Here is a 13,891-nt window from a genome sequence, read left to right as displayed (position 1 = left end):
TATAAACTGCAGATAAATCACAGAAGCAGTAAGGTAATTCAGACAAGCATGATAGGGTGTCTCAGCATTTGCTCCATGCAACAATGACAGAAAAATCATTAGCAGCCACAGTAAAGATTTTCTGACCACTGCTTCTCAGTAATAGATCCCCATGGCTTTACTGGCTTTAAGGTCACAGGTCACCTTATCTAGCCTCATATGTATAAGCACACACAAACCTAACTGTGCATCCATCAGACACAGCTGCAATTCATGCCAGGAGTACTTCACTGCTACTAACTACCCACAACACTGCAACTTCTGCTAACGTTCTATTTACAAAGAACTAGCAGAGAAAAGCAAATGCTTTAAATACACTCCAGATTAATATGCAGCACAGAGACTTATGAATAATCTTAGAAGACAAAAAGAGTTAAGCAGAATTACAATTCTCTGCATGTTATGGCTTCAAACCATTTTTTCAGCCACAGTATACATACATACACTTATTATTAAAACCCATATTAACAATATATTAATAAAATGCATATGCTACTTTTAAGTTAAACTGTTTGAAGTTTAATCCAAAATTAAATACCCCAAATATTTACGTTTGGGTAACTGTGCAAATCATAATCATTATTCTGGAAATCAAGTGGAACCTAGGGCACTTCAGCCATGTCACAAAAGTAATTAGTTTTCTGCCTATGAAGGCTATATTTACTGTGTGCTTTTTTTGCTCCACACTTTTATGCTCTTATTTCTGTAAATTGGTTAATGTGTTTGATAATAATTAGTTTTCTGTCATACATTTCTTAAAATTCAGTATTTTGTTTTTTTAAATTTTAAAATGTAATTGAAAAAAATTTTACTGCTTTGCTTATTATCAAAATTTGAAATATTAAATTAAACCAGTCTCCAGATCCATGCTCTAGAATTTTGTAGAAATGAAAAATTGGAAAGTCCTAGTAAAAATTCTCTAGCACCACAGGTAAAGAAAACAGGTCACAAATTCAAATTTCAACTTGAAATTAATGGTTTTAGCCATAGCTAGAGGCAACCTCAATTTGATTATCACTGTGTGTGGTATTTCAGATACTAAACTAAGTACAGATACTTTTTTAAACTAATCACATTTGAAACAGTGTTACATTAAAATAGCCATTTAGCTCAAATACAACACATTCCATTCACAGTCTTCCAGAATTACATTCTGCTCTGTCCATCAATTTCAACCACCACGACCTTTAGCAGTTTGTCTTCATGCTCCAAAAATGACTACTTATGTCCTTTCTGGTTTGACATTCTTACCTCTAGTAGCACCTCTTTATTTCTGTCTGCCATCTCAGAGGTTTCTTTCTTCCCCAGAAGATAATTCTGTAACAAAATAAAGTTCCATATTTCTTTAGGCATTCTGAAATCAAGTAAAATAGCGTTTCTTGTTTACTTTTCTGTAGCAGTAAGAATGAAACTTTGTAGACTAATTGAAACCATCAGACTACTAAATAATACATTGAAGTAACTTATAACCATCTTTACCAGAAATATCAATCACTCTGTACTCCTACCTAACAGCCTCATAACAACACCATCCTACTTTTCTAAGGATCAAACAGCTCTCTGTTACAATGCATCCAGAAATAAAAATACTACGAACTTGTAAACACCACAATAAAAAAAATATAAACAACCCCAGGAGATCTGTTACATATTGTCATTATTTCTGCATTCAAAGAAGCACACATAGAAGCAATGTACTTCTTTTCACCTTGGTCTGAGTTTTACTGAATAGAAATATTTATTTTCACAAAGAATTATAAATAAAAACTAAATAAATAATAATAAATTCTAAACAAAATACTTGCCAACTTCTTAAAGGAACTTAACTATGCACAAGCACCAAATCTTATTTAATGAGTTTTTAACTCTTATTCAGTTTGGAAAAGAATGGAACAATGAAAAACATCTTGCTAATTCCCAGCTCTAATACTGGAAAAAAACCCAAATATTCACAAAGTTTCGCCAGTTCAATATTTTAAAACAAGGAGAAATATTGGGTTTATACTGGTACCTCACTCTTGTGGCAGTGCCTACTATATGTACTGAGAGTAAACCTATAGTCTACAAACTTTTAAAAAGAATGTATAGTTTCGATGCTTCAGTGCAAAGCACTTGCATAAGACCTGGGTTTCAGATCTTTCTGAGAAAGAAATAAAATCAAGCAAAACTGATACCCACTGTAAATCAAATAAATTAGCATGTAGATGCCACACAGCTATAAAAATAATCTATAAACTCAAAAGGGAATACATTAGGTAAGAGTTAAGACAGAGATCAAGTGATATTACAGACGAGATCAAGTGAATTTTCAATGCAAATTCTTGCAAGAGCCACCTTCTGCTTTTCTGTTTCTTTTCCTTTCCTCCCCTACAATACTGCAGTACTGCCAGATACCAGGTCTGTAGCTACCACTCGAGAGAAGAGAGGTCTTTGAGGCCATTTGAGAAGAAGAGGAGCCTTTGATTTCTCCGCCAGGGAGCAGGAAACAGGTGAATATAGGTGGGCCCAACTTCCACAGGAAGGGGCACACTCTCTCCTCTCTTGTCATTTGACCATGGAGTGGCTGTTCTCTTAGATTGCCTTCCCTTTCTTGCCAGCAATGCAAGAATGCACAGTGGAGAGACATTACTATTAGCAATATCTGTCAACACCTTTCTTGCATGTTTACATAATTGAGCAGCACTAAGTATGGTGTAAATCCCTGGAAATTGCCTGCCTTCATGTGCATTAAAACTACTCGCATACAAATTAGCAAACAGATTGCTTCAGCTCATGGTTGTCTCCTAAGGATTGACTTTGTGCCAACAACACTGTGGATGTACAGAGTGCTGAAGTGTAAAGTTGCCTGACATTTTAGCACATACACAAGTACCAAAATGAAAGTATGGAAATGAATGCTATCAAAAAAGTAAGAAACTGCCATCAGCCACACACACATTCAGCACAAACCTCAGGCTTACCTGTGGATTCTTGAAAAGTGCGTATTTCTCTATACGTTCCACAAACATTAGTTTGTTTTGACTGTCTCTTGTCCAGTTCAAGAGATTTTCAACTAAATTTTCATGATCTTCAAAGATCCTTTCTGCAACAATAACAAGTGAGGCAAATACATTGGAATCTGTTGCATTTTGTGATAGACACTAATCTGTAGTCATTTCTAAGAGACAAGGCATATATGCAGAGAAAATAGACTTCAAGATCTACTACAGTGGGGAAGAAGTTTTTGCTGAGAAAATAAAATAACTTAGTCCACTTCCAGACATGCCTGGTGTAATTCTTTCACATCCAGCACGGACTTCCTGTTATCTTCAAGTTTATAGTTCCACCAACATATGAAATGTCTTAGTGTTTTTTTTTATCTGAGAAGGCCTGCCATCCTGCAGGAACACTGCAGACTCAAATGACAACATTTCAAAGTTTATGAGCACAAATAAGAAGGTTATCACATTTATGTGTTTTCTGGTCAACACAACTCCCAGAGGAATGGATCGGGCAGCTTTTTTCGCACAAAACTTCTTTCTACATCCCAATGATCTTACTCATAAAGCATCAAAAAGTAGTGGGCAATGATCGGAAGGAAAACAAAATGCTTCTGAAATGCAGAATACCCATAGCTAGTACAGGTATTGCAAAGAAGTCTGAAAACGGACACCTTCTACTTCCTATGATCTCTGTTGCTCAATAAATGATGTATCAACAACAGCCTCTGAGAACTTTGGTTCTCAGTCAAAGCTCTGAGCTTTGACTCTCCATTGAAAAAGTTACCACTAGTGCTAGAACTTCAGAATACTGAAAACAGACAAAAGAGAACAGCATAAAGAAAAAGAGGAAAATTTACTGAAACGGTAGAAAATAGCTGAAAATACTCATTGCAAAATAAAGAAAAAGAAATCTTTGGGAAGCCACTAGACCAACTTTCTCATCCTATTAAACACACTGAAGTAGAATTTTCAGATCATTCTGAAACAAGCTCAATCATGAGCTTTATTACATGAATTAGCATTTACTACATTAATGAACAGGATGATGAACATTATGAAGACAAGTATTTAAATCATTCTAAGAATGTAGACTAATGCTACATCAATAAGAATTAGAAATGCTTATAAGTATTACTTACCCATTTGCAATTCAGAGATGGTTTCCACTAATGACCAGTCTAAACTGTATCCACAATGTGATTTGTCCATCAGATTGTCTAATACTTGTCTCACTGTTTGCCTCTCATCCACCATCATTGTTTTTGAGCTGTCATCAGACATATGGACTCTGATCACCAACTGTTAAGCAGAAAATTAAGAAAACAAAAAGGATTCATCTGCCACTTTTCAAATAAAAATAAAGTTTCTAACATCTTGTTTATTCTTCTAAAGTTTTCTTACAGTAGCTTAAATTCAATCAAAACACTACCTGAAAATGTAAGATGTCATAAATGATGGCTAGATATTTGTATCACAGACACTTAACAAGATACTGTTCTCCTTCAGCACAACAAAGTAAATATAAAGGTGTTTCCAACACAGTGAGAAAGTGCTTCAGTTGAGTGTTAAGAAAGAAAAAAAATCCTTCCTGCCGAAGTGTCCTGATAATAAAGTGTCTTTCAGACAATATCTAGGTGGAACAAACATAGATACAGAGCTCTGCACAAGCTTATAAAGAATCAGAATTTTTCAGATGTGCAGTTTAAGCTTTCTGCCTGCTTCCTACAGTATTTTCTGAAAATGGTTATTATGTAAAAAATATAGCAATATTAAACCTTACTTTTCTGGGGAATATGAAGCTGAAGTGTGAAAAAAAATCTGCTTTTAAAACACAATGGTTTTTCATAGGCATTTTAAAGAGGTCACTGTCCAGAAACAAAAATCCAGCCATTTTTTAAACCAATCAGAAGACTTAAAAACAACAGATTCTTTTTGCCAATCATTATTTTTTCCATTTCTACACCTTGTTCAGCTGGAAAAGATAAAACCTACTAGCTGTAATACACTGGTACGATTGACTTGTTAATTTCCATCTTCCAGCCAAGACAGTTTTTCAGCTTTTGATCTACAAACAATTAATGAAAAAGGCATTTTAAGCTACTGAAAAACTCATGTCATAAAATAAAAAAGCTAAATATTAAGGGCACTCTATTCTTTGAGAGTACATCGAGCAATGGCAGTAGACTTTCTCCATTGGTAATCTCTGTCTTTAGTCTGGAATACTTCTCTTCCATTTAGCACTGGCAAATCCTGCTACGCATAATGGGAAAAGGCTTGTGAAGAAAAGGCTGTGAACAAAACAGGCACAAATTTTAAACATGTGACTACAGAATGTACAAGAACAATCTCAGGAGGCTGGACCCTCATTTCAGATCTGGGTGGAAGTTGGTGAAAACTTCCCAATGAGCATTACCTGAAAAACAAGCTATTCTTTAAGAAAAACATCATGCTATTCCATATCCTAGGCTTCTCTTGATTAGGTCCAGGCTAGATGGGAAACCACATTACCACTGAAGAGTAGAACACTACAGTGTTCTTATTTTATAAAGGGCAACTTAAGGCTAATAGATACAAATGAAGTTTGCCTGCATTTTCCAGGTGAAAAAGAGTAATAAAATAAGGGTCTTATAAATGGGTATAACTAACTCACCTTTTTCACTTGTGCTTCTTTAATCTTCTCTAATGCAACCCTAATCTTCTCAGCTTTCAGTTTAGCAGCCTGTTCCTCCTAGGGGAACACAACACACAATTCCAGTTAACACAAGTTTCAGTCAGATTTCAGTAGCTTTGAAGCTACCATGCTCTAAAAAATGAACTAAAATGCTGATTTGCTCTCCTATAAATGTCCAACTATTTTCTAGTGATGATGAAAACTATTACTTTTTAAAAGTGTTCCTATATTTAGAGATACAACTGCCATTAACTCCAAAGGAACATATTGGAGGAATATATTTTGTATAGACATTTCTCTGTTCTCCTGTTCTGTAAATACCCTTATGCTACCAAATACTGTAGCATATTATATATTTACAGTCACAGCTTGGGACAATACAAATTCAACAAGAGTATACAATGGAGTACAGCCAACAGACTTTTGGTTGATCAATATAAAACATGCAAAGAGCATGCCAAGAGGTACCCGAATTTAACAGCACACAGAAAGAAGGGAAATAAATCCTATAACTAGGATTCCATACTACATGCATTAGTTTGAAAGATTTTAAACTGTTAAATCCATTTGCAGTAAGAGATCTGAACACTCACTTTGTCTTTACTAATTCCACGTTGTCTTTCTCCTTGTTTTAGGTATTTTAAGATACAAGGTGAATAAGCATTTTTTTTTGCTCTTCTATGTAATAGGTTTTTACTACAATTGGAAATGCACTAAAAATTCAGGTAGCTTAAATCTATTTGCTGATGATAAAGAAAACTGTGTCTTTTTAAGACTAGCAATAAAGATTTTTAAATTCTGGAGATTATAGATATTTCTTTGAAATTGCATTTGAAATATGAAGCTAAAAAGCAACCACTGTTTCAAAAATTACATATGCAGTTTTCAGACTTTCAAAATCTTATACTGTGGATCTTCATTGTAATTAATATCTAAAACCATAATTACTCTAGCACAAACAAGTCTATTAAAATACACAAAAATACCTTCCAAAATATTTAGTATCCTTAAAAAAGAATAATTCATATTTTTTCCAGAGCCAAAGTACCACATCCCATCACAACATTCATCACACTATAAACATTTAGTTCTCTATTGCTTTATTCTGTGGATGTAATTTGTAGTTTCTTTACCATGTGTTTAGATGGTTGCTTTTCTTGTATAAGTCAAGATTCAGCTATTCTGAAATCCAGAGAGTTTAAGTTTTGGCTTCTTAATAAATTACTAATACTCATATCAACTGCTAAAGAACATTTCCTTGTTATTTACTGCACTCTCAGTAGCTTTTGGTCCTTCACATCTGTGACCATCCTGTGCATGAGAAAAAAACATCAGCTAGATAGACCAGTATGCTGCCTTGAAACATAATTCTTTTCAATAAAATGAAGGAGTAAGTTGACATGAGCAGAAATAATGTGAGCCTGAAACCTTATCTGGGCACTGAATTACCCCAGAACATGGAGTTTACGAGTCTACAGGGAACTACAGCTTTTTATTCACAATAGCAATGCTGTCCTATAGCTTAGAAAGGTTAAATCAGACTAGCATTCCATGAAAAACAAACCATGCCATGATAACAGGAATCTTTTATTCTTCCTATTTCTTATCATTAACCATTTCAATGTGTAGAAATAAATTGTTACTAAAAAATGAGGCTTCACAGCTCCAAGCCTGACAGAGCTCAAGAAGCGCTTGGACAATGCTCTTGGGCCTATGGGGTGACTCTTGGGGATGTCCTAAGCAGGGCCAGAAGTTGGACTCAATGACCCTTGTGGGTCCCTTCCAACTGAGCTTACTCAGTGATTCTGTGAAAGACTTGTCAGTTTCTAAAAGTGATGCTATGCACCTGTTCATCGTGAAATCAGCAAAAGCAAAATACTCTTTTTATCATGTATTTGGAGAAACTGTTATTCATGGTTTTTTGAAAAAAAAACCATGCTCATTAACCCAATCATTCCAACCTATTTCACTGTACACCAGTGCAAAGCACCAGGAGCACCTGCCTGCCACAGTGCACAGGCAGCAAGACCAGGGCAAGCAACAAGCAGCTGTGACCTCTCATATACCTGTGCCAATACAGCTAAAATATCTACGGTGACCTCAAAGTTTATAATCCACCATCCCCTAAAATGCTTTGGAAAATAGATAAATATGTAGACCAAAGCAGATTTTAAGGACTTACTATTTTAATATGTACCAATTACTTTCAATTTCCTACTCAACTTAATGTGGGTCCAGAGATTAGGATTCCTTATACTTACTCGAGTTTAACATAATCAGTTTAAATTTAAAAAAAACTCAAAACAAAACAGAATTACAATTATCAAAATAAGAACTGGTTTCAACGAGCAAAAAATTATAAAAAGCGGTCTGAATTTACTAACCGGAAAACACAGTGACAAAAAGAAAGCAAGAATTCAAAATTTCAAAAAGCATAGAGCAGTCAAAGATTTTAAGCTATTTTGAGCAGTAATAAACTAAGCTCAGGCCACTGCTGCATCACTGCTGATGTGGCAAACAATGTTTCATGGGAGAAGAATGAAGAACTATATATTTTGATTCCTTAATAAAATAATTTAATAACTCCCCAAAACTCACAACCATGTATTGTTTCTCTCCTAATGGCCCGAGAAAACAGTTCCCTGCCCATCAAAGTCACCCAGAACCATCAGTTAGACACATACACAGGTGTCTCCTTCCCCTGTACATGACAGCAGCACTGCTTCTATCCAGGAGGAAGCACGTGGCGTCCATCAGCTTGTACTGATAAGCTGACAGCCCTTTTCACTGCATGGGAGACAGGTGACAGACAGCAAAAAATACCCGACTGCAACTGCAAACTATTTAAACTGTTCAGTGCCACCAATCAACAAGGCCAGCACCTGCAGTCCAACCACATCTACCTTAAGTATTTATTTCCCCTTTGCTAGCTAACACTGGGAACAGTGAAGGAGTCGCTGAAGGATTACAAATATGCAGGTAAATGGCAGGACTGCTGCGCTGCCACAGCTTCGCAGGCGGTACAGACAAAGGCGATCCCTGCGATGGCCACACAGCTGCGCCAGGGCCCTGCACACCTCACCGCTCACAGAGCACTCGGGGCCCCGCACACCTCACCGCTCACAGAGCACTCGGGGCCCCGCACACCTCACCGCTCACAGAGCACTCGGGGCCCCGCACAGCCTCACCGCTCACAGAGCACTCGGGGCCCCGCACACCTCACCGCTCACAGAGCACTCGGGGCCCCGCACAGCCTCACCGCTCACACAGCACTCGGGGCCCCGCACACCTCACCGCTCACAGAGCACTCGGGGCCCCGCACAGCCTCACCGCTCACAGAGCACTCGGGGCCCCGCACAGCCTCACCGCTCACACAGCACTCGGGGCCCCGCACACCTCACCGCTCACAGAGCACTCGGGGCCCCGCACAGCCTCACCGCTCACACAGCACTCGGGGCCCCGCACACCTCACCGCTCACAGAGCACTCGGGGCCCCGCACAGCCTCACCGCTCACACAGCACTCGGGGCCCCGCACAGCCTCACCGCTCACAGAGCACTCGCAGCGCTGCTGCCACACGGCTCCCTCACACACTGAACTGGGGAACTGACACGATCAGGCACGAGCAGGCACGATCAGCAGAACCCACTCCCTGCTTACACTGCCGCACAGGCAAGCTTGGAAACACACCGAGGAGAGAGACACACACACACACACACACACACACACACACATACTTTATAGAAACACAAAACATAATGGAGAGTAATTTCCAACACTGGCAGGAAAAGGATATTCTTTTATAGTAGCAATATGCATCACTGTCAAACTGTAACAAATTCCTCACTTAACAGGACTATTCTGGAACTATTGTTACACTTGTATTTTAAAGCTTTGAGCTAAGATTACTTTTGGTTATGGAAAACATTGCATCTGATTTAAAGAATACTTGGCAACATACTTATGTATAGAACCTGTTAATCCAAAATATTCAAACATATCGTGAACCAAAATGAAAAATGCATATGTCTGCAGTGCAATGGTCTTAAATGAATGATGATCTTCTCCTGGCATCAATATACCAGAACTAAGTTTTGAATAATTTTAGCCTACAGTGAAATATCAGAAAGAATAACACAAAAAAATATAAAGTTAAGATTTCTGTAATAAAATGTCAAACCCTGTTTCCTCAACCAGTTTCCAATTAAATATGCAGTTACAAGATATTCCAGCTGTGTTTTAGCAATAAAGACGTGCAAGATGCATGCAACAGTGGAGCTGACCTTGCTTAAAAATTTTTGTGCCTTGCATTTTTAGGTTGGGGTTTTATTTTTTCTTTTATTTTATTTTTTTTAAATGTTATTAACTAATCTCTTTTACAGAGATAACAAATGGAATGGAATGGAAACAACAAGGGGAGGGGGGATCACTTAACAAAGGTATTTAGAAAAGCCAGTAATTAAATGGAAAGAGGTAAGTAACTATGTCCACATTTTATTTAAGCAAGGTAGATACACAAACTACAAAATGCATAAAATTAAGAAATTTCTTCTCTGTTTAATATTTGAGGTTTTTTTCTGATTTTTTTCTTTGAACGCAGATTAGAAGATAACTAAATACACAAGTAGCACTGACTTCTGAAGGACTAAGATTAGGTATCTATTGTTTATTTTCCCAACTACAGTCTAGCCTTGGGTCAAAAGGCAATCATCTGTTTAGCAAGGACTCTTCCTTCTTGCAGAGCTTGTCCTGCAACAGAGATTCCTGTTACCAGAGAACAGCATATTAACACCTCCATTTGTACCTAATTACCCAAAACTTCAAGGCACTTTTATTAGCCTCATGTTTAATGTATATCAGACTGAATATTAATGCCATTAATGAAGTTTTTTCTGTTGATTGCTTTAATTTATCATTAAAAAGAACACTAGAACAAGAGTGTATGTGATCAGCACTAAAACCAAAGGTGTGAATATTAAGAGCAGTTCTTCTCTATTTCTTGCTGAACTCACTAGGACAAGCAGAATACTCCTACCCTAAAAGCGTGCTGCAATCATGGCACGGTCCAGTGAACTTGTGTTTACAGTAGTATTTCATGGTCATTTTCAAAACATATGTTTATTGCATTTCTTTTCATAATAACTCTAAATAACCTCTATCTGGGTAAAGCAGAAAGGGAAGCAAGACATGAGTATCTGAAAGCTCACTAAATGTACATGTGCATTCACCCTGGTGAAGGATTCATCCTCCCTAATGTAGACTCACCACATATTGCTTCCTTCTTCCTTCCCAGTTTAGTACAGACCTTTCTATACCTCTGGAATATTCCTGACATTGTCACCATATTGCACTATGTTACCAAATACAGAAATGGCTGTGAAGTGGTACTATTGTTTTAGGGGCTGTGTCTGAGAATTATTCACCTGAAAAAGTCTCAGATATTACAATGTTACTACACTTGGGTAGTGCCAGATTCTTCCTTTGTTCTACTTCTTTGTTCACAATTCACACACTTTTTGCTATTAGAAGCCTATCTCCAACACAGAAGATGGCTCCTGAATGGAAATTGGAAAGCAGCAGTTACATTTTAAATGTATCTCAAAGTCACACTGGCTCTAGTCACAATTTCCCACAGAAGGCAACTTCTTCCTCACAGTCTGTAAGGGCAAAGAAGCCCCACATCACTAAGGAAGATGCTGAAAAGTCCTGCATCTGGTACTGACCTCTCAGGTGTACCACTGGTTAATGCCTCCAAACAGACCTGAACCCTTTTGAGATTACCCTTCAAGGTATGGCAGAACAGAACCTTAATCAGCAGAGATGTGCATTCCACTGTCTAGATTTGACAATGCTGGTGGCTTTGATTAAAAATAAAAAATCCAAAGGAATTTCACTGGCTCTTTATGCCTTGAAGCATCTGCACTACATTATCACCCACCTGCCTCTGAACAGGACCTGCCTAGTAATGGCTCTAGGCCAGGCTTCTCACCAGGGCAAACAGTTATACAAGTACCAATACTGGGATCTGGGACCAGGAGAAAAAAAGTGCAGAGGAGGGGAAGAAACCCAAACAAACCAGGCAGAAGAACAGGCACTAGAAAGCACAGTAAGGAAGTCTGAGAGAGGAAAGGTGACTACAATGTAACAGAGGAGACATTACAACTAACTGGCAAGGAGTTTTTGTTGGACAAAAAGCTCAAGGGATATGCGGAACGGGGCACAAAGATTTCAAAACACTGGTTGATTATATAACAATGCAACTACAATAGATTAATATAAATAATACATAAATTATATTTTTATTATTATGACAAAGTATATTTTACCATAATAAAAAAGATAAAAGGTGACATTAAATTTACATATGACATAACAGCTGACTCAGAAAGCTTTTAGACTGTCTTTACATTCTTTGCACATTAGAAATCAATTGCTGTATTTTTAAACAGCATTAAAAAAAAAATCTCAAACAGATGCTTAACTCAAGAATGAGCATATCTGAATCAGAGTGGCTTGAGATACATGAAGCCAACATCACAACTGATTTAATCAAAAGTCTGATGGAATGACCAAAATCTACAAAGCAAGGGAATGAACATCCATAAGAAGAATTTTTGTCTTTCAGGTCAACAAGAAAAGAAAAATTACATACGTCCTATTTGAGAAGAAAAGGTACAACATGGTTCCTTTCCCTCCAGATGCTGACACACTATCTGAATCATTACTTCATTTAATCAGTATCATGTGTCTTCCTGAATGTAGTTGCAGCTTCCCATGCATCAGAACAGTAAAGAAATGCTCACTTCAAAATCCAGCATATTACATTTCTATTTTCATGGGCAAAACTGAGATGTATTTGAGCCCTGAATAGTCTCTCAAAATTATTTGCATGTACTCTTAATTTCACAGTACTAAGCTTAGTTTTCAATATTCATTATAGGGAAACAAGCTTGCAGATTTGACAAAAAAGCTACATTGCTTTATTTTCAATATTCAATAACTTACATTACACATATGCTTTCACTTCTTTCAGTTTTCAAGCAAAGGCTTGAATGCTGTGTGAACAGTAACATCTGGAATTAGATCTAAAAACGAAGGGCTCACCAAAACAAATACATAATTTTCTGTACTGAGATCTACTCTATGCTGCAACAGGAGCTGTATGTGTGCATGGCTGTGATGCAGAAGGGATCTGCATGGCTAGAATTTTTAAAATTAGTTATATTAGCAGAGGACAAAAATGGTTTGTTCTAGTCTCAATATAAGATGCAGACATACCAGAGAAGGGGAAGAAACGGAAGCAGGTAAAGACAGTAAGAAACAGTTGACACACCAGGAACACCAGCACAGACCTGCAACATGATCCTACAGTCAAATGATCTAACACCTTGGTACAAAGAAATGCCCCCATTTATGGGACTGCTTCACTCATAGAGAGTCTTATCCAATGTTACAAGCTGAAGAGATCTAAGCAGCAAAGTGGACTTCCATTTCATCATTTTGCTAAAGGTATCTCTTATTGCAGCAGGTCAGAAGAGAACCAGTAAGTTCCATGGCAGGCCTGTGTGCTCAGGAGTCAGAAGTGGAAGGCACAGCTGTACTGAAACAGTCACAAGCTGACCAACATTACCCTCAGGAAATCAGAAGGCTTGCCTAAAGCACCTGAATCAGAGAGCTATGAAGCCTAATTAACCAACACAAAGAATTATAAATACAAACATTAACTTTGGAGTGTATTAGAATACCTGATAGTACTTCATGGTCATATGACACAAAGGGATCATTTAATGCACTTTTTAAAATTAAGTTCCTGTATGGCAACTAACACTCATCCCACATATAAACAACCAGAAGGGAGGATCTGCAGACACATGGAGATGAAAGAAAATTGTGGTTTCTTTGTGCCACAGCTGTTGTTAATCTATTTGCAATCAAGCCAATTGCTGTTTTGGTGGCTGTTTGCTTTGTTGGGCAGTGCAAAGGGGCAAAAAGCTATTGGGGTCAAGGCAGAGGTATGGACTTAAAATTTAAGCAAAACAATCACAAGAGCAGAAGATTACTTGCTTTTGGCTGTTTGTACTCCTCTGCAAGACAGCCTGAAAATCTGTTGTCAAGATACATGCTGAGCATCTTGAGAAGAATATTAAGATATTTTAAAAAACCCCAGTAAACCAGTTTTATACTTTCATTGCTAAATACAG

General features: G+C 37.4%; 1 protein-coding gene across 14 annotated transcripts in view; it reads right to left on the bottom strand.

Annotated features, from left to right (window-relative positions):
• The window catches only part of RAPH1 (Ras association (RalGDS/AF-6) and pleckstrin homology domains 1), a 193,858-nt gene that overhangs the window by 19,333 nt on the left and 160,634 nt on the right, over window positions 1-13,891 (bottom strand). For all 14 annotated transcript variants that reach the window (XR_010369161.1, XR_010369159.1, XR_010369162.1 and 11 more), the window contains 4 exons: window positions 5,671-5,748; window positions 4,160-4,319; window positions 3,000-3,121; window positions 1,291-1,356 (listed from right to left, as the gene is read on the bottom strand). Coding sequence is in view for 8 of the 14 variants with exons in the window: in XM_064434205.1 (XP_064290275.1) it covers window positions 1,291-1,356; window positions 3,000-3,121; window positions 4,160-4,319; window positions 5,671-5,748 (426 nt within the window). In the remaining 6 variants the exon portion in view is untranslated. The remainder of the gene's footprint in view (window positions 1-1,290; window positions 1,357-2,999; window positions 3,122-4,159; window positions 4,320-5,670; window positions 5,749-13,891) is intronic.

This window comes from Passer domesticus, chromosome 10, assembly GCF_036417665.1.
Source record: "Passer domesticus isolate bPasDom1 chromosome 10, bPasDom1.hap1, whole genome shotgun sequence".
Lineage (NCBI taxonomy): Eukaryota > Metazoa > Chordata > Aves > Passeriformes > Passeridae > Passer > Passer domesticus.
This window is presented reverse-complemented; position numbering and strand designations above follow the sequence as displayed.